Source organism: Mus caroli, unplaced genomic scaffold (genome assembly GCF_978045245.1).
Source record: "Mus caroli unplaced genomic scaffold, Mus_caroli_1 scaffold_3, whole genome shotgun sequence".
Taxonomy (NCBI): domain Eukaryota; kingdom Metazoa; phylum Chordata; class Mammalia; order Rodentia; family Muridae; genus Mus; species Mus caroli.
In genome coordinates this window covers 106,517,690-106,543,640 of record NW_028227258.1, presented here as the reverse complement: position 1 = coordinate 106,543,640, position 25,951 = coordinate 106,517,690, and the positions used below count along the sequence as shown (strand labels likewise).

The following is a 25,951-nucleotide window of genomic DNA, read 5'->3' as shown; positions in this document are numbered from 1 at the left end:
TCTCTAAGTTACTTTTCTTTTCAACACTTAGAATGGCAACACTAAGCAATAATGTAGAAAAAAAATATTTGACATGACAAAATGTGACCATGGGACTGCCCACTAGGGTGACAAAAGAACACTGAGGCAATGGACTCCATTACTCAACTTAAGAAGAAGCACTTTTTAAAAAGTAACCTCCATTCTTAGGGTGCTCAGGTTGAAGGAAGAGAACAGGAGTGTGTCATAACCACTGATCTTAATCCTCGGCCTGACTTTGTAATGAACCTGGCATCCAAACATGGAATAATGACTTTAAGAAATCCCTGAAACTTTCAAGTTAATTTTAAAAGTGTTTTTAAACCATAACTCACAACAGAAAGGTATAAATATATGCCATCAAATTACCACAAACTCTCTCTATTTTACTTTATTTAATAAGACACATAAAAAAACCCTACACAAATATCTGTCTTTAATTTCTCTAGTGTAAAAAAAGGGGAATACATTATGTCTGCCAGAAAGAAACAGTTAAACAGTTAAAGTAACATGGGTACATTTTTAGAAAAGAGGGAAGGGGAAGAAATCAGATGCACACAATGAGCCTTCAAAGCCACTCCAGCAGTAGAGATAAATAATTTAATAAAATCAACTTCATATTCTTTAGTCCCTAGTGTAATAAGCACATATTAAAAAAACTTAAATTCACGAACACTTGTGAATAAACTAGCTGCTGGCAGATAATGAGAGCATGGAGAACAGTGAGAGAGAGAGAGAGAGAGAGAGAGAGAGAGAGAGAGAGAGAGAGAGAGAGAGAGAGAGAGAAAGAGATGGAGCTCTGGAAGGGCTCAGATCCCTGCTGATCTTCCAGAAGGTTGCCACTGGAAGTCAGTGAAGGTGCAATTCAAGTGTAAACAGTCACTGAGAAACGAACAACAATACACAACCCTTAGGCCCTACACATCTGAGCACACCAATTTTTTCTTTATCCCCTTGTAGATGGTGTGGACATGGCTTTGCACAGGCCAAGGAAGTGCACCCCCACTGGGACAGTCACTCAGGAAGCTGCACTTCAGAAATGCTTGTTTTGTCCTTGTTATTTGGGATGTTCCAAGTGTTAAAGTTCACATTTGCTTTATGTTCATAGCTATGGCTAGATGTTATGATACTAGGCTGTGTCTTCACTGGATTTGTTCTCCCTAATTGAGCATTTTTAAATCCAAGCTGTTCTAGCTAAATCCTAAAAGCCATTCCAATGCAAGCATCTCAGTGGTGACATCATGAGATTCTTGGCTATTTCTTTTCCCTCCAATTAGGTCACTTTTCTTCAATTATCGGTCTATTATTAGCTTATGTCAAGGATGTCTACATGCATACCACTGAAAACAATTAACCATTTATGTCTTAAAATACAAGGCGCACAGAAGCTTTTCTTCTGGTACTCGATAAGACTGTATTTTAAAAATTGTCTAGCGTCAATTCAGTTTTTACATATAATAAAAAAGACTTTTCATATAATAAAACAGACTTTATATTACGCTGTGTATCACATCAGCAGTTCAAACAATCCAATAGGTCAATTTTTTTTAATTAAAATTACTATCAAGTAGTTAAATAATTTACCGGTATACGAGATATCTAACGCCAAAACTTCGATTAAAATCAGGTGAATTACACCAAAATACATCATTAATTTTAATTCCTCTCCGTGGACAATTCAATTAAAGCAAGCACGGAAGGAAGCAGTCATCAGTGCGGTTTAGTTTTTCTTCAACAAGGAGAGGTGCTGAGATTATGGAAAGGATTCAGCTACAGGCACAATTCATTTCTCGGACTATGGGTAGCGGGTAGCGGACGATCTGGGTAGCAGCAGCTAGAGAGACAATCTAGCGTTATTCTAAGCCTCCCGGTCAACCCACAGGGACAGCAGCCGCCCAGTGTCCGGTTTTATGTAAATCACTGTCGGCTGCGGGCGTGGTGGGTGCTTCAGGACGCTGGCCGGCCTGGCCTTCCAGAATCCGCCGCCTCACTAGCCCGCAACACTCCAGTTTCTTAGTCCTCTTGCTCCAAGCGAAAATCGTTCGGAAAAGGCCTCAGTTGCATCAATTAGTTTGCGCAGAATGCTTCGGTGTTTAGCTTCGCTTTAACCCAATTAAGCCGCACAGCGAGCCCAGAAAGATGCGCCACCTGCGCCTGGCTGCAGTCGGCGGCCGCGGGATCCTGAGTCCTTCTGTTGGACTCAGGGAACCAAGGCCTCGGTGTCGAAGCTACATCGAGTCCCATAGTCGGGGTGAGGCACGGGGGCGCGCGCTCACCCGGGAAGGTGAGGGCCAAGTATTCCTGGGTGTTCTGAGTACAGCACACGCATTGCTGGGGCCATTCGAGGGCGGGGAGGCGATGAGATCGGAGGGCACCGAGAGTGTTTTGCTGCGATGGATGTGAGTGGGGACATCCAGACACCCAGAAAGCTTTACAATTAGCCTGGGAGCAGATGAGCCAAGGAAGACAGCTGGGTGGGGTAGGGTATACGCAAGGGTCAGGGTCGTGGGGAGAGCGCTTGCCAGTCGCACCCCATCCTGGGGAACTGAGCGTCCCCAGCGGCTGCTCCCTGCCGGCCGCAAAGCTCTTTCTTGTTGGTCTGGCGCTCTGGGTTGCCTCTTCCAGCCCCTCTTCAGCTGCCAAAAGGTAGCTGTGCATTCACCCGCGATGCCTGCAAACTGGGGAGGGGCTTTGCAGGTCCCCAGTTCCCTCTCCCAAGGGAATGGTCTTGGGGAATGGAGTAGAAGGCCATCTAAGCGCCAAATGTGATGTACTATTTTAATCTAATTCGGAATCTATCACTCTTGGGTAACAAGAAACGAAATTAGAGCTGGCCCTGTGATGCTTAAAAGGTGGGAGTCTTCAGCAGGAGCCCATTAACAGTGCGTACACAGGTGCTACCATACCCGGGCACTGAAAATTCTCTTAATTTGAAATTAACAGAACTTTGTACTAAAGGCAGAGAACTGAAAACTACGACATAAGCCCTAACTACCCTATCTTCAGTTCATGTGCACTGAGGACTCAACTGGTCATGGTACTGGAAGGAAGAGCGACCTATAAATCCTCCTTAGGGTTCCAAAAAGAAAAGCCCATTTCTTTGAAATTTCCAAGATGAAACTTAAATAAATAATAAAAACCCTAACCTGAATGGTTACAAATTATTTTTTTGGAAGCCATTAGCCATTTTCTCAAAGTCAAATTATTACATCCCATAAGATTAGGAATCTACTGTTGGTCACCACTGAGGGTTTCTGAGATGGAAGATCTATCTTTAAGCCTGCAGGGACAAACAAACTGTAATGGCTACACCTTCCAGTGCCCAGCAAGCCCATCTCTGTGAATTCTCTAGATCCTTCTCTACAAGACAGCTCACTATGAGATGGCACTCAAGCTTTCTCTAAATCTCAGAGAACACCTTCGGGAAGTGTTCCCACTACAGCATACAGCCCTATCTGCTGTCTGGTATTTCAGCACTGGCCAATCTAGCTACAGACAAGGGAAACTGCAAACAGGTGAACTTGTTTTAAAGGCTCCATTTCTAGTTGGGTAGATATCATCTACTCCATTGAGCAATACTTCTTAAATTCCTCTCAGCAAATGCAAACGGGGAAAACCTAGGTTAAAAAGAGAACAGACTCTGCCTAAGGTTTGGAAACGTATTCTGAACACCCAAGTGAAGACTAAAGAACTCCTCCATCTGTAGCCAGCCGTCAGTTAGTAAGCAAAGTTCTAACTTGCATTAAAAAGACCCCAGGGATTAACGGGCATTAATTACCTTACTCTAAATGCAAGTTAGTGACTTTGTTCTAGAAGCCCCTTTGACTTCACTAATTGGTGGATGACCATTAGTACAACTGGATAGCTCATCAGAGGTGAACAGACAAGTGGGCTTTTCAGCAAAGAGAACCACTTGTCTTCACCAAGTCTTTTCCAAATGTCAATATGCTTCAAGTTATACCAAAGCTGGGAGATTTCATCTTGCTTTTCAACCTGTCTAGGTGGCCTGGGTGGGTTTCTGCCGGCAGCAGCTTCCTACCTTTGGTTTCTATGCTTCTATCCACGAGGGGGGATTAATTAGCCGGGCTGAAGCTGGAGGAGGCTGTCGTGACGAGCCCAGTGGCGATTGGCCGCCCGCCTGCCTGGCCCTGCCTTTATAATTTCCACACGAGTGCATCTGGGCTCTTACACAAACCAACAGCAGCTTCTTCTGACAGACACACACTCACCCCCGACGCACACTCTGCACACTTTTCCTCTACCTGATTAACAGTCCTGCACACACCATGATTACGGGAAAACGTAAATAAATACGGAAAGGGGTGATTATTTTGACTACTGGAAGAGCTTTGCTGGGTCTCAGCATAACTTTTGTTTTTATTACCGAGAAGGTGCTCTCTCCACGCGTCTCTCTCAGACACGGATTCTTTAGCGGAGGGGAGAGAAGGGGAGAGCTCAGCCTTTCACTTTAAGACCCGCTAGGCTCGAGCAGGGGAAAAAAAGGCCAGCCGGGCAGGGCGGCCCCCTGCTGCAGCTAGTCCGAGAGAGGCTCGGTGCCTTTTGAGCGTGGTCCCCTTTCTCCACCGAAGTTGGCTCCAGCGCTAGCAGCCGCATTGGATCCCACAGCCTATTGCGAGACTCCGGTGTACAATCCGGATCTCTGCCCCAACATGATCGCGGCCCAGGCCAAGCTTGTCTACCACCTGAATAAGTACTACAACGAGAAATGCCAGGCCAGGAAAGCTGCCATCGCCAAAACCATCCGGGAAGTCTGCAAAGTGGTCTCGGACGTCCTGAAGGAGGTCGAAGTGCAGGAACCGCGGTTCATCAGCTCCCTCAATGAGATGGACAACCGCTACGAGGGCCTGGAGGTTATCTCTCCCACCGAGTTCGAGGTGGTACTCTATCTGAACCAGATGGGGGTGTTCAACTTCGTGGATGACGGCTCCCTGCCTGGCTGTGCGGTGCTGAAACTGAGCGATGGGCGCAAGAGGAGCATGTCCCTCTGGGTGGAATTCATCACCGCCTCTGGCTACCTCTCCGCACGCAAAATCCGTTCCAGGTTTCAGACACTGGTGGCTCAGGCGGTGGACAAGTGTAGCTACAGAGATGTAGTAAAGATGGTGGCTGACACGAGCGAAGTGAAACTGAGAATCCGAGATAGGTATGTGGTGCAGATCACCCCGGCCTTTAAATGCACCGGGATTTGGCCGCGGAGTGCTGCCCACTGGCCGCTTCCCCACATCCCCTGGCCAGGACCCAACCGGGTGGCAGAGGTTAAGGCTGAAGGGTTCAATTTGTTGTCCAAGGAGTGCCACTCCCTGGCTGGCAAGCAGAGTTCGGCTGAGAGCGATGCTTGGGTGCTGCAGTTTGCAGAGGCTGAGAACAGACTGCAGATGGGGGGCTGCAGGAAGAAATGCCTCTCTATCCTGAAAACCCTGCGTGATCGCCACCTGGAGTTGCCAGGCCAGCCCCTGAACAACTACCACATGAAGACTCTGGTGTCCTACGAGTGCGAGAAGCATCCCCGAGAGTCGGACTGGGACGAATCTTGCCTGGGCGATCGGCTGAACGGAATTCTGCTGCAGCTCATCTCATGCCTGCAGTGCCGGCGGTGTCCCCATTACTTCTTACCGAACTTAGATCTGTTTCAAGGCAAACCCCACTCGGCCTTGGAAAACGCTGCTAAACAAACGTGGCGACTGGCAAGAGAGATCCTGACCAACCCAAAAAGTTTGGAAAAACTTTAAGAGGATGATCTAATCCAGGGCCGACAAGAAAGAGCATTCTTCTCAAAGTCCCGACGAAATGAAAACTTCCTGGTCGATTCCTATGTACTATTTCTCGAGACAGTGCAAACAATCTCTTCCTTTAAAAGGAGTAACAACACATCATTTAACCATCATCTCACACAGGGGAAAAACCACACCGCAAGCATCTTTATGGAGGCATCCCCCAGCTCCCCTGAAAAGTGCACAACACCCAAAACAGCTGGCTGCAATGCAAGACCATGGCCAACTCCAGCAAAGGATTATAGTAATCTTGAGACTTAGGTGCGCCTGCTTTCCAGCAAACAGGACCCGGATGTACCATCGGAAGCAAAGTGTAATGTATATTTTGATCTGTAACAAAAGTTGTGATCTCATGTTGTCTTTGAAAGTGTGGATATTGGTGTTTTGTGATTTGGTGATCAGAACTGAAATTGCCATTTTGGAAACTTCCAGACATTTCCCACAGAACAGAGATGCATTTAAAGGTAGATTTCCTCCTGGTACTTTACCTGTCTTTGAAGTGTCTGAACTTAAAACAAAAGTTTACATTTTGTTTCAAATATATTGCTTGTTCTAACATTCCGTAAGTATACTTGAAATGTTATTTAAATATATTCAAAAAATTGAATTCAGCTTATATAATAACGCTTGAATATCTGAATTATATATATATTTGAAAATGCACTTGAAAATACACTGGATAATTACTTTTGTGATTTAGAATTTAATTTCTGTTGCTGATTTTTATTTAATTAGAAGATAATAAATGAAGTAAGATACCAAATTTCTGTTTCTTTTTAAATTGTTTTGTTGTTGTTAAATGAGGTAATTCCATTTAAAAGTCAACTTGAGAATTTTAAACATTTCGACAAACAGGTTAATAAAATCACTAAAATTAAATATTAAAAGGGCTCTTTTTAGAACAGCTATAGAAAATATCCACTTCCCCAGTTTCTAATTTACTCGATGGTTCTTTTCTACAATGAATATATTTATAATTTACTTCTTAGACTTTGATTCTGGTTAGTATTTCTGTAGTTGTTTGACAATATAAGGGAAAAAATTACCACAGCAATAGAGAAGACTGAGTTTAAAAGCAGCAAAATCTGAGAAAATTTACTTAAACCATAATGCAAAACTCTGAAGTTTTTATATGAAATATAAGCAATAAAATGGAGATATACTTTAACACAATAAGTGTTATTAGAATAAATTAACCAGAAACCCACAACTCATTCTTACTATACAGGGAAAGCTAATGGCAAAACCTAAAGACAAGCCCTTACTTATTTAAACACAGCACATTCATTCTCTCACTACAGAAGCCTTGGTAGTGTCTCACCGATCAACAAGTGCTGAGAGGATCCAGACCGAGGCTTTACATTAGTTAATTCGGGTAGCAGTAAAGTTTAGAATTATCTTTGCCCACTTACAAATAATGTTCTATATAATGTGTCATTTCTGCATATAGCTTAAGTATAAATAATAAAATTCAAGTCTGACTATTTTAGATCTGCTTTTGAAACGGTTTAAAGGAAGATCTTTGAAAATGATTGTAAAATATCCAGTATTACATCCCATATGTCAACCAAGACCGCAGAAGAAATTTACAGACACTACAGTTACATAAATAAGAAAACAATGGAGCACATCTCAAGTGGCTGCTGAGCCAGTGGGGCTTCTTTGATGGTCAAGGTTAGAATCCACAAGATAAGATTTAGTCAACATGTTTGCCATTCCACTGCTCCAAATGTGCCTGCCCCTTTTAGAATGGTATAGAGTGCTAGTGTATGCTGTGTGTATACATTTAAATCAAAGCTTATAAAGAACCTGCTTCTTTGCCTTTTAAATCCATATGTAAAGTCAATTTAATTCAGGAGATGAAAAATGGATGTAATAATGGAAATGAAATTATATGTAAATGGCTCCTGCCCCAGTTTCCTTACAACCTTTCAATAAATAATAATTCATATTGCAGTATATACTTTTGAAAATTAAAAGTGATATTAACACAAAATTTCACAAGTTCAGTCCTAGTCTTCCCAGGTACTGAGGCACTGCACCCCAGGGATCTGGAAACAACTGGCTTAACCACCAAATCTGCCCAAGTGTACACAAAGGCACCTAAGACAACTAACTACTCATTTGCACATGCTCTCTTACTACAGGATTTAAGCTCACTAACATAGTCTTCAATTCTGAAAGAAATCGTGTGCTATTTCATTCATTTTATTTTCTGTAAGATGAGAATGTGTGTACCTCTCCAGTCATTTAAAACCAAGCAAAAATGAAAACCACATCCTGCCATCAAAGCTACCAATGCTGTGCAGAATACTCCGACTCACTTTTGTGTCGATCTTCTTGAAGGCAGCATCATCCTCATCTACCTCGAAGTAGATTTCGGTTGTAGTGATGGAGAGGGTTCCTTTGGCCACCACCACAGGAGCAATGAGCTGGGCAGGGGTGCTGAGAACCACAGGGCCTGTAAGATAGGGGCACTGGGTCAGGCTGGTCCTTTCTGACACTTCCAAACAATCTCTCAGAGGGTATGGCCTGATTTTATTTTGTAAAAACTTGCTAGGAAAAATGGTGCCTACATTATGCAAAGTATTTTCATATTAGGTAAAGTCTGTTTAGCATTTATACCGTACCTTAAAATGAGACTAGATTAATTCTATAAAAACTCAAGAGGTCAGGGTTTTGAATGAAAGACCCATAACATGCAAGTCTGCAACTTCTGCCTAGAAATCTGCATGGGTGGTAAGGCGCTGCCATTATCCGACTTACAAATACAGAGCAGAATGGATGCTTAGGTGCCTCGCTATTCCATGGAACATCATCAGCTCTCCAAGAGACCCTAGGCAGTGGATCCCAAATACCAACCATCCCTTAAGTATTCCCTTTTGGCAGCCGCTCTACCCAAAAGAGAGGCAAGGGGGGAAAGCGGCTAAATATACAAATCCCATGTTATGTAAGGACTGTTTTAATTTTCGCGTTCTCAGGTGGGATGCATTCACTGTCGGCAGTACACTGCCACTGTGTTTCTTGTGAAGAAAATAACGAAAATCCCGTGCGTCATTTTCTCACTACAGCACACTAAAGATGAACATGTAAGAAAAACATTGAAACAAAACTATTCTTGGAAATGGGGGCGGAAAGTGCAATTTCATAGGTTTTTGACCCAGATAAATTAGGACTCAAAAGATTTTTTAGAAAGTGTTCGTATTTCGAATTTCCTCAATTACAATACTGATTCGAAGGGGCATTACTTGAAATCCCTCTTCCCGATAATTGTCTTAACACACAAGGCATTCAGAAATAATGCGGGCTTTTTTGATGGTTTTTAGGTTCTAGTGAGCAAAACAACCCCAGCCATTAAAACCATCCTCTGCTGCACACAGCAGGAGGCAGGCGCCCGGGGAGTCTTGCCGGCGCAGGCCTGACCCAAGCCGGGAAAGCCCGAGGAGCCCGCAGTCCAGCTCGCGGTTTCTAAGGGGAGACCGGCAAGGCCTAGGCCGGCTTCGGTAGGGCTAACGGAGTCTGGTCCAAAGCCGACAGTGTGGGTCGCTTCAGGGACCCGACCGCCCTGCAGGAGCGACAGGGCTCGGGCCCCGGCTGCGGACAGTGGAGTTGGCTCCTGCACGGCTTTCCGGAGGGTTTTTTTTTTTTTTTTTTTTTTCCCTTTTCCTTCCAAGGGGCGAAAGCGGTCGGTCTGGAGCACCACTTTAAAGGCTCATCAATCTTAATCTAGGTTGCTCAAGTAATTATGCCCGAATCTCTTGTACGATTACAAGTGGATTTGGGTTTCTATTCCCCAGGCCCTCCTTTGTGTTTATTGGAGGGTCCGCGCTAGCCGGCGCCTCCAGCCTCCCGGGCCCTCCTTGGAACTCCCGCGCCCTCCCGCCCGCCCGCGGGTTCGAACCGCTCCCTTAACCCTTGCGCCACCGCGGCGCAGTTGTGAGGCTATGGTTTCCTGGTTCCGCTGCCAAAAAAGGTCACTGTATTCGCATCTGAAACAAGGTGTCTTAAACAATTTGGGCTTGGGAAAAATCTCTAGGAAAGTTCAGCATGACGACCACGCTTTAGGTTTTTAGATTCTGACATTTGGAGAACAACAATGATCAAAAATATTAAAAAATGGCGAGCCGCTTTCTTCTCTTAAAAAGAAATTTAACAATTGAAACAATAAATTGGGGAAGTTGAAAAAAAAGATTACGAGTCTAGTTATCCAAACTATACTCTCTGATTTACTCAAATACAGCACGAATTACACACACACACACCAGGAGCTTTTTAGCTGGGAACACATTTCTCAAAGAAGACAGCACTTCCTTTTGACTCTACTCCATTTTTTCACACACACACACACACACACACACATATATATATATATATATATATATATATATATATATCACACACACACACACACACACACACACACACATATATATATATATATATATTGAGTTGAAATTTTCTGGGAGTTTATAAAAGAATTTCTTTAAGAAAGACACATCATGAAATATTCAACCTTAGAAGTAGGTCTCCCCCAATCCCACCCCCCACAAATCTCTAATTACAACTCCCAATTCTGTAGATTGTTGGAGGAGCTCGGAGTTGTTTTTTTGTTGTTGTTGTAGCCTCCAGGGAGCAGAGCAGCCACTGAGGGCACACAGTTAATCCACTGCAGCAATAGAGAAAGGGGATTAGCTTTAATCCCCTTAGGGAACCCACTGGATTTTAGGGATCCTATATTAAAATGTTTACATAAAGCACAATCACAAGCCAGCATGTTTTCCACATGGCCTGGAGTGACTTAGAAACGTGGGATCTTTTCCCAAACAGAGTGTTTTGAAGAGAAGCATCCCTGGAGTCAGGAGATGCTCATCCAGTGGGTTAATTTCTGGCTGCCCCCCTCCTCATCCAGCCCCCTCATCCTAGCACTAGGAGTTTAACCTCCTGAACTTTGCTCGGTACAGTGAACTGGGAACTGGTGGTAAATGTATCTATTCCAATAGCTACCCTAATAATGAAAGAATAAATTACAATAATGTCCTCAGCACACACAGAGCAGTTTTACAGGATGGAAAAGGCCTATTCCTGTAGTATTGGCACATATAATAATTTAAAACTCTACCATAAATAGTAATAATTAATAGGAAAAGAAACAAATGTTCTTTACTTCTTCCATTGGCTGTGGACGCATGGTCGCTTTCAAAGAAAGGCTAGGAGTGTTACTCGCTATTATTCTAGAGTGCATGCCATCAGACACCAGGGAGGAGCCAAGAAGGGGCTTCTCTTTGGAGCTATGGCTCTCCATAGGCGATGCAAGCCTCACTGTGTGCTGATGTGTGGGAAGTACATATTGGCCATGACTGTATTTTATTTTATTCTGAGACAGGGCTTCTCTGTGTAACAGTGCTGGCTGTCCTGCCTTTCTGCTTCTGCTTCCCGTGTGTATGCTGGGAAGAAAGGTGTGCAACCCCATGCCCAGCCCTGGAATATATTTTAAAAGAATGCTAAATACCCATGGGTTTGTATTATGTTACTGAAAAACCAAAACTCCAAGCCTAGGCATTTTAACAAAACCACATTAGCATCTTAATCCAACCTTACACTTTACAAAAGTCTTTTCTACCTCCATTTAGCTGCAGCCCACTATTAGAAGAAACTGGGTTTTAGATGTCATCATTGTGTGCACCTGCAACAGACCCACTCACTGGCTGACTGCTCACTCTAAGGGGAGAAGAGTGGCAACTCTGGGGGCCTGGGTGACAAAGAACAAATTGTAGGATGGGGCCTTGATAAAGGATTTGAAAACTCTCATGACTCAAGAAGGCAGACTGCTGTGCAGCAGACTCTGCTGGAAACGGACTACTTGGAGATTGGGTACATTAACTGCTTTAGAAGCACGCTGAGGCTGTACCTGGAAAGCAGCATTACCCACTCCAGCCAGGAGAGGGGGTGCTTAGTGTTTCACGAGCTTGCTTTTGTCTGAGCTCAGACGGAATTACTAAGTTGTCTATTGTGACATCATGGATGATGGTGCTCTGTGGTGGTTATGTTCAGCTCAGGAGCCCTCTGGCTTAGCTTCCACCTCCAGACCAGCTCCCAGAAACAACAAGGCCAGCTTCCACAAGTCAAAACTGGTCCTTCTCTGCTCTGATGCAGAATTTAATCATGTTATGCCAGAGTCCTAGCTATCAAAGGGCAATTGTGACAAACTATATTTGCAGACAGCACTAAACTTCATTTACCAGTTTTAACAGCACAAAGAATATGGAGTCAATTAAAATTGTTGAAGTACAATTAAAATTGGCACTGTTAGAATTATTTGATAAGATACATGGCTAGTGAATACCTTATTTAGGGTATGTGATATTGCAATGTATGCTGGAATCAATTGATATTTTTCCTCCTCCTCCTCCTCTTCCTCCTCCTCCTCCCCCACTCCTCTTTGCATCAGGGTTTCTGCTCTGTATCCCCGGCTGTCATGGAAAGTGCTCTTGTAGACCAAGCCAGCCTCAAAGACCTGCCTGGTGCTGTGTCCCGCGTGGTGAGACCCAGCTGGCATTTCTTACATTTAGCTAATCTAAAAGTTTTGAATTTAGGGTGATTAAAAAATTAAGACTAAAATATGAACACAGAATAAATCTTCACAGTTGGTTCTGTAATGCAACAAAATTTCTGAGGAAATGAAAATATGGGTAACAATGTGGCCAATCCACTGACCACAATGACTATGAAATTTTTATTTGTTGTAAGTACGTTGCTAGGAAAACTAGGGGGGGAATCTAAGAAAAAAAAGATTGAAAGGCTTTAATTTCAAAATAAATTAAATTTCAGAGGCACATGGGGAGATTGGAACTTCGTTTTGAAATCCCAGGAAAGTTTTAAGCATTCAAAAGCAGAGGTGAGCCCAGAACTCCAGGCAGAGGCACTCAGATGTCTGAGTTTGAGGCCAGCCTGAGTTCCAGGACAGCCATGGATACACAGAGAAACCCTGTCTCAAAACCACCACCACTACCACTACCACCACCACCACAAAGAGGTAGAAGTGGGCTGGAGAGATGGCTTCTGGTTAAGAGTGCACCCTGAGTTTGGCTTCCAGCATTCCCATCAGGTGATCCACAATCACCTGTAACCCCAGTATCAGGAGATCCAACAATGCCTTCTGGCCTCCAAGTGCACTTGAACTCAGGGACACATACCAATCACAGCCATGTCATTTAGAACATAAAAAATAAAACAATAAAATAAAGTAAGATAAAATAAAGGGGAAAGTAGAAATGTTTGCTATTTGACTGAGAGAGGACTCAGAATAATCCCGAGAGAATCTTAGATTTCTATCATTTAAGACAGTTCCGTTTGCTTCAGGTATTTTCAGTGTCTCAAGGCAAGATGCTGAAGGCTTTATAGTGAACACTGATACCTGTCCAACAGAAGTGGACATTTTGAACCTTCTCATAGGGTATTTCTGCTTAAATTAGAAAACGATGACTTCAACATCCCACAGAATGCTTTTTAAGGGTTGTGCACTTCAGTCTTAGACTAATTTCCTCCAACATGCTCATTACACAGTGTCCTCAAACTGTCCCACTACAGGCATACGGCCTGTACTCAGAAAGTGACCTCTGATGTTCCTTGGTAACTTCTTGAGTTTTGTTGTAAAGATTGAGACTAACAATAACAGATCATCCCCACATACCCTAGTTTCCTGAGATCACTATTTGATGCTTAAGAGCACATATTAATTTCTGGAAAATCTGCCTCTGGAAAGAGGTAACTTATCTGAAAGAGGTGGGGAAAAAACAAAAAGCCTCCTTGATAATAAGCAATTCAAGATTGCACTTTAGCATAAGGATTTTCAACATGGCAGAGAACGGACTTAACACTAATGCTGCCTAAAGCTCTATCTTATTAAATTGAATGTGCCTGCACTGGATAATCTTAGGTACCAAGACTAACCTCATGTCACCTACCTCCCCCTGTTCACTCAGGTAAATACTTGTACTGAAAAGAAGAGTATATCGTCTGCAACAATTATCACAGCCTGCAGAAGAAACCCTTCACAAAGCACGTCGTCGAGGTAACACAGGACTGGGACGTCCAGGACACAAACTTTACTGAAGCAGTGGCTGTTGAGCTTGTGTGGGACTTGGCTCTCCCAGGTGATCTGTATGAGATCTGTGTTTCCAGTTATGTTACAATTCATTGGACATATGGGAAACATCTTTCACCTTCTAAAATTAGGCTCGTTTATGGCACCAGGATGTCATGCTGTATCCGGGAAGAGTAGAGAATAAGCCTGAGGATGTGCCTGAGCTCCTTGGGAGCAGGAGGCTTAGAGGGTCTGTGGACTCTAGCTTGGGCTCCTGCTAGCCTTGCTGTGCCCAGGGCTTCAGGCACATTGCCACTGCAGCTCGTGTAAGTCACTGAACATGTTACTGATCTCTTCCTCCTGTTCACATGAGCAACTTGAAGGTGGGCATATTTTCTTCACTGAACCCAGAACTTTCTCATAGAATGCACTGTGCATTTACACAGAAAGTGATACATACCACAGTTTCATTTGTATGCCACAGTAAAAGTTACTTAAAATATCAAATACTATTTTCTATGTTTTATTTCAAATTGTCCTTTAAAAGCATAGGAGAGACTGAATCCTGGAGAAAATAAAAATCTAAAACTATACTAAAATCCAATTGGGAATTATACTTAATTATTCTATTACACCCAATATATATTATTCACCAACACGGCATAATTTTATAACTGCCACAGTATTTTCAGCATGCAGTTTGTACTTTCTTAACAAATTAGGTACAGAGGCATTTAACCAGCATCCCTCCATTCGTGCAGCAAGTAATGGCTGTGTTTTGTATTCTTTTGGGAACTACATGGAATACAATAATTTATAAAGCATGAATTTCATAACGAAGGACCTTACAGTATGGGGTATGAATAATTATGCCATAGAGAGAAGAGCTCATCTGAACACCGTATAAAGCACAACACATGAATTAATCTTGATTATTCCTTTCAACAACACCGTCTGTCAGCTACTGCTGTTGTCCCATTTTACAGATGAGAAAATAAAAAAGCTAATTTAGAAAAGTCCTTCAACAAGTACATAGCAGTCCAAAGTTAAATTATAAACCCTTATGTGTACTACCTTCTAACAAAGAAGAGGAAGAGAAGAACTCTGCAGACATTCTTTGAAGTATACCATTCTTAGTCAGGTGGAGGAAGCTGGCATGGAATTGTAGAAGCGCAACTCCAAGAGCTGTGATGAATGGGTATGACAGGCAGGCAATGTGAGGAAGAATGGTGGGCATGAACGCACAGATGCAAATGGCATGAGCCTGAAGCATGTTTGGCTGGAGAGCAGGAGGAGGAAAGGAGAGCAGGGAGAGAGGGCACTGAGGAAGCATACTAGGCTTCCGAGATCAGCTCTGTTTAGAGGATGGCAGCAGAGCTCAGATAATGTGAGGTACAACAGTGGTATGGATCATTTTTGTGGCCAGGGTGCACACACCCTGTTGAGAAGACTGGTAAGCACAGGCCTCTTCAGAAAGGTCATTCTCTACCCCAGCGCTCCTCAGCCTTCCGAATGCCTTGGCCCTGTAACACAGGGCATGTGTAATACACATGCGGTGGTGATCCCAACTGAGAAATTATTTTATTGCTACTTCATACCTGTAATTTTGTTATCGTTATGAATCATAATTAAATGTCTGATATGTGACCCCAAAGGGGTTGTGACCCACTGGTTGAGAAACCCTGCTCTACAAGCATCTATCCTGCCTTGTAGTATTCGTATTTTGAAAAAAAATTAAACACTGCACTTGTCCTGATGTTGTCCCCTCTCTGAAGGCTTTCTGCACCCGACTTATCCCCATCTAGTTTGTCCATTTTCTGGAACTGATTTCTTCCTTCCTGTGCGAGCCAGCTGCTCTCTCTGCCTGTGAGCTTGGTGTCTCTGTGCCCTCGCCAGGCCTGCCAAGGTTAAACATCAGTTTTTTTCTCTCCTGATCAGTTTTTTGGCTACAGTCCCACCTGGCCTGTTGCCAGGGTGTTTGGGACATGTACTATGATTAATAAGAGCAAGTTACTAAACAAAAACGTGTTACCTTTTGATTTTAGCAGAATCTTTCAGACACACTTTCCTAGAGGATTGCTTGTGCAGTGGCTTTAAAATAGCTGTGTTCCAAGGAACATCAGGTTGAAGTTACTGGACCAGTGCTTTGATGCCCATGACAGAGGACTGTCCTGCTGTCTGCTGCCCTGGCCTCTGCAGTGCTACTGACAGCTTTCTTCACTGTCCGGAAGCCTGCTGTTTCTTGGAGCTCTGCAGCTGGTCTGAAGCTCTTTGCTCTCTACATTATCCATTTCCTTGGTGACCTCAGAGGTTTAAACATCAAACCTAACTCTGCTCTCTAACTTTAGATAGGTAATATATCCCTTTGAAAATGTTGTAAATCCAATAAATCTGGCCTTCAGATCTGGCTCAACTGACATGTCCTCGAAAACAGGGATGCTACTGTTTATCTTTTTATTCCATGTATTGTCATGGCTTACATATAAGAAATGATCAATATTTATTATATTGATTTGGTTGGATAACCACATACAACTGGAATATGAAGTATGAATCAGAACTTGGAAAATGGTAGCTAATGGCCTACACATCCTTCCAGCTCTTGCCTTTTCTACGGTTTTCCTGGCATTTCCTATTGTAAACTAATTTTTTACATAATTACATAATCATGTGTGTGAGTGTTCTGTCTCTCTGTCTCTCTGTCTCTGTCTCTGTTTCTCTCTGTCTCTGTCTCTCTCTGTCTCTCTCTCTCTCTGTCTCTCTCTCTCTCTCTCTCTCTCTCACACACACACACACACACACACACACACACACTTGCACCGCATGGTTCATTTGTAGAGGACAGTTTGCCAGAATTGGTTCTTGTCTGTCTTGATGCCAGGTTTAGAGACTGAACTCAGGCTGTCAGGATTGGTGGCAAGTGTCTTAATTCACTGAGTCATCTTGCTGGCCCATTATTTCTTTGTTTTTTGTTTGTTTGTTTTTGTTTTTTAAAGCTATGTAATAACATAGATAGCAATGATCCACTTAACTCTTGTTAACCAATTGAAAGTTTCAAAAACCACCACCACCACCACCACCACCACCACCACCACCACCACCACCACCACCAGTGATGTGAGGACATGGATGACAGTATCTGAAAAGAAAGAAAAGTTGATTTAAGTTTTGACTCCAAGTCAAAACTTAATGACTGAGCTGGTGGGTCGTCATTTCCAATGCTGCAACATAACTTCTAATGTTCATTCTCCATTCTAAGCCACAGACTGTCCCTTCTCAGCTTCTGCTGCAGTCTCCTCTCAATGTTAATCCTGTCTCCCACCTGCACACACTCCCCACTTGTCTACACCATTCTTCTTCCTCGGAAAATATTGCTTGATAAGTGGAGATCCTCCCAAATCCAAAATTTAAGTATAGAATTTATGTTCGCTTTTTAGTTTCTCTTTGAATTCCTGATCCACAAACATGCTGAACAAGAGCAGCACCTTGGCTGTTCTTAGCTGGTAGATGAGCTAGTAGTGTAAAATGAGAGAAAAACTTAATTCTGAATGAAAGAACAAAGAATACTGCAATCACTATAAAACTTCCTGGATATTTTGTCTGATAATATTTAGCAATATTTAGACAGCAAATTCAACCAAACTCTCCTCTCTTTTAAAGATTAAAAGATCTAGATTTGGGGGCTGGAGAGATGGCTCAGCAGTTAAGAGCACTGACTGCTCTTCCAGAGGTCCAAAGTTCAAATCCCAGCTCACAACCATCTGTAATGAGATCTGATGCCCTCTTCTGATGTGTCTGAAGACAGCTACAGTGTACTTAGATATAATAAATAAACCATTTTTTAAAAATCTAGATTTTCCTTATTTTTATTTATAAATCAATAAAAAACGGCCTGTGTAGGACCACAGGCCTCTTCCGGCTGGACCAGGACCGGGGTACCGTCAGCTACCCACGACCCCCGCCGCAGGATTTAGAGACTGCTGGTGAGTGGAACACAGCTTCTGCTCCAATCTTTAAACAGTGACAATGATAACAACTAACCCCAGAGATTACCAGATGGCGAAAGGTAAACGTAATAATCTTACTAACAGAAACCAAGACCACTCACCATCATCAGAACCCAGCACCCCCACTTCGCCCAGTCCAGGGCACCCCAACACACCGGAAAAGCTAGACACGGATTTAAAAGCATATCTCCTGATGATGATAGAGAACTTCAAGAAGGACTTTAATAACACACTTAAAGAAATGCAGGAGAACACTGCTAAACAGGCAGAAGACAATAAAGAGAAAGCACAAAAATCCCTTAAAGAATTGCAGGAGAACACTGCTAAAGAGTTACAAATCCTTAAAGAAAAACAGGATAACATAATCAAACAGGTAGAAGTCCTTACAGAAAAACAGGAAAACACATCCAAACAGATGATGGAAATGAACAAAACCATCCTAGACCTAAAAAGGGAAGTAGACACAATAAAGAAAACCCAAAATGAGGCAACACTGGAGATAGAAACCCTAGGAAAGAAATCTGGAACCATAGATACGAGCATCAGCAACAGAATACAAGAGATGGAAGAGAGAATCTCAGGTGCAGAAGATTCCATAGAGAACATCGGCACAACAATCAAGGAAAATGTAAAATGCAAAAAGATCCTAACTCAAAACATCCAAGAAATACAGGACGCAATGAGAAGACCAAACCTACGGATAATAGGAGTGGATGAGAATGAAGATTTTCAACTCAAAGGACCAGCAAACATCTTCAACAAAATTATAGAAGAAAACTTCCCAAATCTAAAGAAAGAGATGCCCATGAACATACAAGAAGCCTACAGAACTCCAAATAGACTGGACCAGAAAAGAAATACCTCCCGACACATAATAATCAGAGCAACAAATGCTCTAAATAAAGATAGAATACTAAAAGCAGTAAGAGAAAAAGGCCAAGTAACATATAAAGGCAAGCCTATCAGAATTACACCAGATTTTTCACCAGAGACAATCTTTTTTCTTTAAGACAGCCCTGGCTGTCCTGGAACTCACTCTGTAGACCAGGCTGGCTCCAAACTCAGAAATCTGCCTGCCTCTGCCTCCCAAGAGCTGGGATTAAAGGCATGCGCCACCACAGCCAGGCTCAATCAAATCTTTATTCAGTTAAAAATTATGCATACGGTGCTGGAGAGATGGTTCAGGGGTTAAAAGTACTGGCTGCTTTTTCAAAGTTCTGAGTTCAATTCCTAGAACCACATGTGGCTCATAACCATCTATAACAAGATCAGATGCCCTCTTCTGGCAGGCAGGTGTGCATACAGATAGAGCACACATAGACATAAAACAAATCTTTTAAAAAAATGCATTTGTGTGTGTGTCTGTGAGTATATGCAATATTCCTCTAGGAAGACCAAAAGAAAGCATTGGGTCTTTTTTGGGCTGAAGTTAACAGGCCACAGTGAGCCACCTAATATGGCTGCTGGGAACCAAACTTAGGTTCTCTGGAGAGGCATAAGACTCTTAACCTTTGAGCATGTTCCTAGTCCCCATGTCCCTGGCCTTGTTGTCTATCTGAACCAACAGAGGATATTCTGCTGCAGTGTTTGTAATCTGTTAGTCATACAAATTCTTGTACTGAAGGCTAAGTGATTATGGCAATGGACTTTCTGCAGGCTCTGGCTTCTGTATGCAGCATTAAGGTACAGGGATAAATGGTTCAAAGCACCATCAACATGCAGAAAACCTTGCTTACCCTTTGTACAGTGCAGGGGAAAGAGGTCTTTCACCCAAGCTTTGCAACATTGCTAATGTCTTTCAAAGAAAGGACCAGGGCACCTGTGGGTGTGGCAGTGCAGACCAATCCTCCTCCTCTGCTCCAAGATGCTAGTGTGAGCATTGTGTTCACTGCAAAGCAGTTCTTTTACCTCACATTTTCCTCCAGGTGTACCAAGGAACATAAGTCATGTACCTCTCTTAGGCAATGAGTATCTCCATTCGTGTTCTGTCTAAAGTCAGTATCGTGTGAAAGCTTGGTGCTTATGTACCGAGAGCCACAGTACCAATGAGTTAGTCAGTACCGTGTGAAAGCTTGGTGCCTATGTACCGAGAGCCACAGTACCAATGAGTTAGTCAGTACCGTGTGAAAGCTTGGTGCCTATGTACCGAGAGCCACAGTACCAATGAGTTAGGTGATCACTGTCCTGTCTTTTCAGATTAGTGCTATGACGATAAATTCTTAGAAAATTTGTATCTAGAGAAAGATGTGAAGACAAAATTATGTTTCAACCAAAACAATTTATTAGGAAAGATCTTAATATTGGGGTTTATAAAACACTTGAACCAACAAAGGATGGCTTATTCTTAAAATAAAAAAGATGTGGAAATGTTACATATGATTTTAGGCATGGCTAATGTCTAAGGGACACAGTTGAACTGTGTTGTTATTATAGTTTAAAATTTACAGTCAGGTTAGCAGGACTGTTATTGCTATAAAGAGTACTTTAATATATTTTATAGACTACAGAACTCATGGTTGAAGAGGACATATATTTTTGGAAACATAGGACTATAGCACAATAAAATGCCCACAGGTCTACCCTGGCTTGGTGGCTTTGTGAGAATAATGATGAGAATCAAAGAACACTAGGAATTAACGATGGGGCTTTTATTTTACAACTCTGTAATGAACATTTAAAAAGTTATAAAGTTAAATATTTTAGCTTTTTATAAGAAATGGGCATGTGAATGTCATCTCAGAGTGGCTAGTGAAATCTGTTTAAGGCTAATTGTGAATCCCTTCTTTGGGTATGGCATTTATGGCTGGCAAAGCAACTTCTAAATTCAAAGAGAAAGAAGAAAAGACTTACGAAGTCTCTTAAGGCTTTCCCAACATCAAATAGCTTTTACTAAACAACATTTTGATGAGTTAAGTGTGAGCGAGTCAGAAACATATGGATTAAATTTCCCCTGAAATACACATGCGTTTCAAAATGGGGTCAAGGCTGGGGGGTGGTGGTGGTGGTCCTGAGTCAAATACATTTTGGAGAATCCAGAATGTTTAAGAGACATCTTTCTCTGAATACAAATATCTGAAAATGAATTTTAGTTAAAATCTATAACTAAGATTACATAAAAATAAGTGGAAGAATCTTACATAAATACATGTGTGCTGGTAAGACAGGCAAGTGCCTTTTGTTCCTTATGCTAGAACTACATAGGGAGGGGCGGACCAGGGCAGGGGCACCTGCACTCGAGTGTGAAACAATAGTGTCTTCTTTTCCCTACTCCATGCAACAGTTAAATCTGTGCCTCCAACCCTCCAACTCGTTTTATATAACCAAGTCCTATTAACTCTTAGCTCGGAGCAGTATGTTGTCTCCTTTTGTTTTTCTAGAGTTTTAGTTTCCACTTTTTCCATGTGTTGCATATCCACCCTGCAGTCCACCTCTGTAGTTCAGTGGTCATCTGGAACACCGAGTAAGCCCCACAGAGCTTGTTTCTAGGGAGCAGGAGAAAGGTCCTGGAATCCAGTGTGTATCTAGGTGCATTCTTAGTCTTGTACTTCCCTCTGAATTTGAGTTATCTTAAGAGCGTGTATGAAAATGTACTTGTATGAGGATTATAAGCCTCTTACTTGAAAAACAAAATCCATGTAAAAAGCCTGGCTTACACTGCAACATTCTTTTCCCAGCACTGCTATTTAAAAATCGTGACTACCCTTTTAAAAAAGTATTCAAGGTACCACTCTGGTCTGTTGGGTATAGAACACACTTTTCTATGCGATAAAGAGACCTTTCTTAATTGAGAGCAGCACTGCTATCTTGGCCTTATAATTATGAGAACCTTCAGAGACATTCAGTTAATAAGGACATAATTAGCAGAAGTCAGAATGGAGACATGAGATCAGCTTTAAGTTTTGCTCTCACAGATTCTTGCCAGGGAAGCAGGTAGGCTGACTGAAGATCTTCCTCTTCTCCCCCCCCCCCTCCTCCAGATGCAACCCCTCAGTCTCATCTGCAGCTCTGAAGCAGAGCACTCTTTGTGGCCTCCCTTTCTCCCCAACCCCATCCGTGCCAAACTGATCACAAAGATCTCCTCCAAGCTTCCTTACTCCAGCTCAGCTCAGGATTCCTGCCTCTAACAGCAGCAGGCATTCCCTGTGAACACAGCAGCTGAGCAGGCCAGGAGCCAGTGAGCTAGCTAAGACCTTCACCACTCCCTCCTCTCCTCCAAATCCAATTGCTTTGTGAAAAGTCATGGCTCTCCTATTTACTAAACTTTACCAAAGGCTCAGTAAGGGCCTTGTAAGTAAGAGTTAGAAAATTTCCTCCTGGTTCAGAGAAAGACATTGCACAGTCTTTAAGGACTGCAGTGTGAGAGGAAAGGCAATAGGTTCGTTTTGGAGTCTTCCACAGCCTCCAGATAACAAATTGTGAAAAGGCCAAACTGAACCCGCAAAGGCAATCAGTGCACAGCCTCTGTGGTGAGCATCTGGTAGGCTGAACATTAAGTTATTGTCTTAGGCAGAAATTCCCTCAAATAAGATATCATGTACATGAAACCTTATGCACAACTATTCAGAGCATTATCATTCCAAACAGCCCAAAGGTGAAAGGACATAAATGTCCATTAGCCAGCAAATAGACAAAATAAAGCAGTCTATATACAAGAGAATAGTCCTTACAGAAAGAACAGATACACTCCACCACAGGCCATCCCCAATAACCCCGAGCTTAGTGAAAGAAGACAGACACAAAACGTCCCCAGATACAATGCACAGACGCACAAAATATGAAGGCAGAAAACAGACAGGTGTTTGCCTAGGAAGGCAGGGTAGAATAGACCAACAGAGAGGATGGCCAAGGGGCACAAACATCATTTAGAGGCAATGGAATATTCTGCTTGTGGGTATGGTTATCTAATTGGGAATATACTAAAAATCATGATTTTTATATTGCATCTGTATCAATTTCTTACTGGTATGTGATGTATCTAAATAACATTTCCCAAGAACTGAAAAAAGTTTCCAAGGAATTAAAAGCTTAGCCAGTCAATAGTACTTTAAACAAACCTAAAATTGAGATGGGTTTTATCTAAGAGGAAACAGAAGTGTATGAAATAGACTTTGATGGTTCATTTTCAAAGGCGGATCATGCCAGCTTATATAAATCTAGCTGCAAATGTGCAGAAACACTTGACCTTGTGAATGTATCCTAGTCTACCTATTTGCTACACTCCCAATACTGCCAAGGTATCCCCTTACTCAAACTCAAAGTTTAGAGTAGAAAATTATAACAGCTAGCTTGCTTGCAAGGTCATATATCTGACAAGCTTTGAAATAAACAGAATGTAAAATGTGGAGATTAACCCACATGTGACTTGGTGAATAAAATACAAAGTTTTAATTGATGAAGGAAGGGTAAGACCTAGATGACAAGACGGTTCTTTCTGGCTATTTAAAGGAGGGAGGAAGGGGCATGTGCTAGGTTTACAAACTGTTCTTTGCAGTTAAGCAGTATGCCTGCCATGGTAGCCTGAGCCTAACTTTGCAAGTTCAGAAAATAAATTGCCTCGCTTTTGCTACTGTGAATTTTTAGTTCTCTTATTGTGAAGTAAGAACCTTGGTTTCTCAGAGACAGGTTGTAGAATGGAGAGAGAGAAAAAGAATATTTCTGGTGAAAAATGTTTGAACATCAGGCTTATGAAAAAATCTTTTTAGATACTGGATATCGAATGGATGGCAATAAAAGTTTATTATGCAAAAAGCAATATGTAAAACTATTGCAACTTATAGAACTGATAATAAAACATCATTACTGTCATTAACTCAGTAGAATTCCCTAAATTTGTAATACTAAATTCTGAAAATAGCAATAATGGAATTTGGCTATGTAAAATATTTCTACTGTCAGATATTTGAGTGTCTTTTTAAAGTTTTATTTTTATTTTATGTGTATATGTACAAGTTACAGATGGTTGTGAGCTGGTATGTGGGTGCCAGGAACTGAACTCAGGTCCTGTGCAAAAACAGCCAGTGCTCTCAACTGCTGAGCATATCTCCAGCTTCCTTCCCACCTCCCTCTTTTTTAAAAGGCTTATTATTTTATTTGATGTTTATATGTATGTGGTGCTTTGAATGAAACTGGGCCCCACAGACTCATAGAGAATGGCACTCTTAGGCGATGTGCTGGATCTTAGGATCTGTGCTGTTGGGGGTGGGTTTTGAGGTTTCAGATGCTTCAGTCAGGCCCAGTGCTCTCTCTCTTTCCGCTGCCTGCTGGTATGGATGCAGAACTCTCAGCTCTTTCTCTAGCACCATATCTGCATTCATGCTTCCATGCTTCCTGCCACAAGGATAGCACACTGTACACTTCTGAACTATAAGCCAGCCCCAATTAAATGTTTTTCTTTTCAAAAGTTGCTGTGGTCATGGGATATCTTCACAGCAATGGGACATTAACTAAGACAACATGTGCCTACACATACATTTATGAACCTCATGTTATGCAGGTACCTGAGCTAGAAGATGGTTTTAGATTTCATGAAACTGGAGTTACAGATGGTTGTGAGCCACCTAATGTGGGTGCTGAAAATCAAACCAAGGACTTTCTTAAAGCAGAAAGTGCTTTTAAACATCTTTCCAGTTCTGTGCAATAATTAAAAAAATAAAAAAGTACACTGCTACACTGTACCAGTGGGTTGGCTTTTATCAGTTGAGTGCATTATAAATTTGAGTAATTCTTCAATTTCATTTCTTGAAACATTTGAAGAAACAACTTACTAAGTCTCAAATAAAATAACTGGCATTTTAGATTAAATTCAGTTAGCCTATACTAATTTATTTCAGTATTTCAAGAACAAATATAATTAGTAAGATAAAGTTTTTAGGCATATATGGAATCTTAGGGCTAATTCATTTTGGTGGGTCACTGTAAACTAAAATAGCAATTAAAGTAAATTAGGTAATGTGTTAATAATATAATAATTAGTTGATTGGCATACTTGTATATTAAAATCCTATTAGCCACTTGCTAGAAACACAGTAAGCTGCATGATTAGTAGCCACACACATTTAACTTGCCTCTTGAGATGAACAGCTTGGGAAGAAAGGAAACTAAAAATGAAAAGGAAAATCATGTGATATTGAAACTATAGAACTTTATGAACACGTTATTTCTTTAAAAGCTGGAAGTACCAAACAATAAAGAAAATATGACAGTCAACATCCAAGTAAAGTCTTGCTGTTTAAATGTATTCTTGAAAAAAAAAAGATTAAAACCCTTTAACAGAATGGGGTTAGGTTACATGTAGAGTAACATTACTGTTACTCTACATGCTAACATTACTGTTTTTAGTTGTTGTACATCGTCACAGACCTCGAAGTGCTATGTGCTGGAGCATGGTGAGTGGATGACAGGAAAGAAGACTCAGTTTGTAGTTCCAGGAGAAGACTATGACACTGTCTCCTCAGCTGTGTCTCCTTTAACCAAGCAGGGTTTGTGAAGACAGGACACTGGACTGTGCCCAGAAGAAGGCTAAGGTTAACTAGTTACCTGTTTATGTATGTATGTATTTATTTATTTATTCATTCATTTATTTATTTTTGATGCTATAGTTCTTTTACTTTTTCAAACATTTATTGATTTTAATTTCATGTGCATTGGTATTTTGCCTGCATATATGTCTGTGAGGTACTAGATTTTTTTTTCAGGAAATAAAAGTTAGAGACATTTGTGAGCTAGCATGAGAGTGCTGGGAACTGAATCTGGGTCCTCTGGTTAACTGCTGAGTCATCTCTCGAGCCCCAGTGCTATACTTCTTATATAAATAATCTGTGGATATATCTCTGAAATTAAGAAATAAAACACTGTAATTTTGATTTTTGAGCTGTTAGTAGATGATGATGACTTCACAGAATGCTTTCTGAGACACCAAATGAACATGAGATTATATCAACACTATACACAGATCTTAGGATCTTTTACATTTTAATTTAGAGCTATCTCCTGTAACGGTGAAGTTCTTTTTAGGCAGTATACAGCACTATCAGGAAATTTACGATAAGTTA

At 41.7% G+C, this 25,951-nt stretch overlaps 2 protein-coding genes across 6 annotated transcripts in view; one reads left to right on the top strand and one right to left on the bottom strand.

Annotated features, from left to right (window-relative positions):
- The window catches only part of Nbea (neurobeachin), a 539,067-nt gene that overhangs the window by 151,003 nt on the left and 362,113 nt on the right, over window positions 1-25,951 (bottom strand). For 4 of the 5 annotated variants that reach the window (XM_021158784.3, XM_029475178.2, XM_085835883.1 and 1 more), the window contains one exon: window positions 8,135-8,271. In XM_021158784.3, coding sequence (XP_021014443.1) covers window positions 8,135-8,271 — 137 coding nt within the window. Of the gene's footprint in view, window positions 1-8,134; window positions 8,272-8,576; window positions 9,110-25,951 lie in introns of those variants that run through there. The other variant, XM_085835885.1, reaches the window with a different exon arrangement.
- Window positions 2,767-6,975, top strand: Mab21l1 (mab-21 like 1). Its single transcript, XM_021158782.3, has one exon. The coding sequence runs from the start codon at window positions 4,689-4,691 to the stop codon at window positions 5,766-5,768; it is 1,080 nt and encodes a 359-aa protein (XP_021014441.1). The 5' UTR covers window positions 2,767-4,688; the 3' UTR covers window positions 5,769-6,975.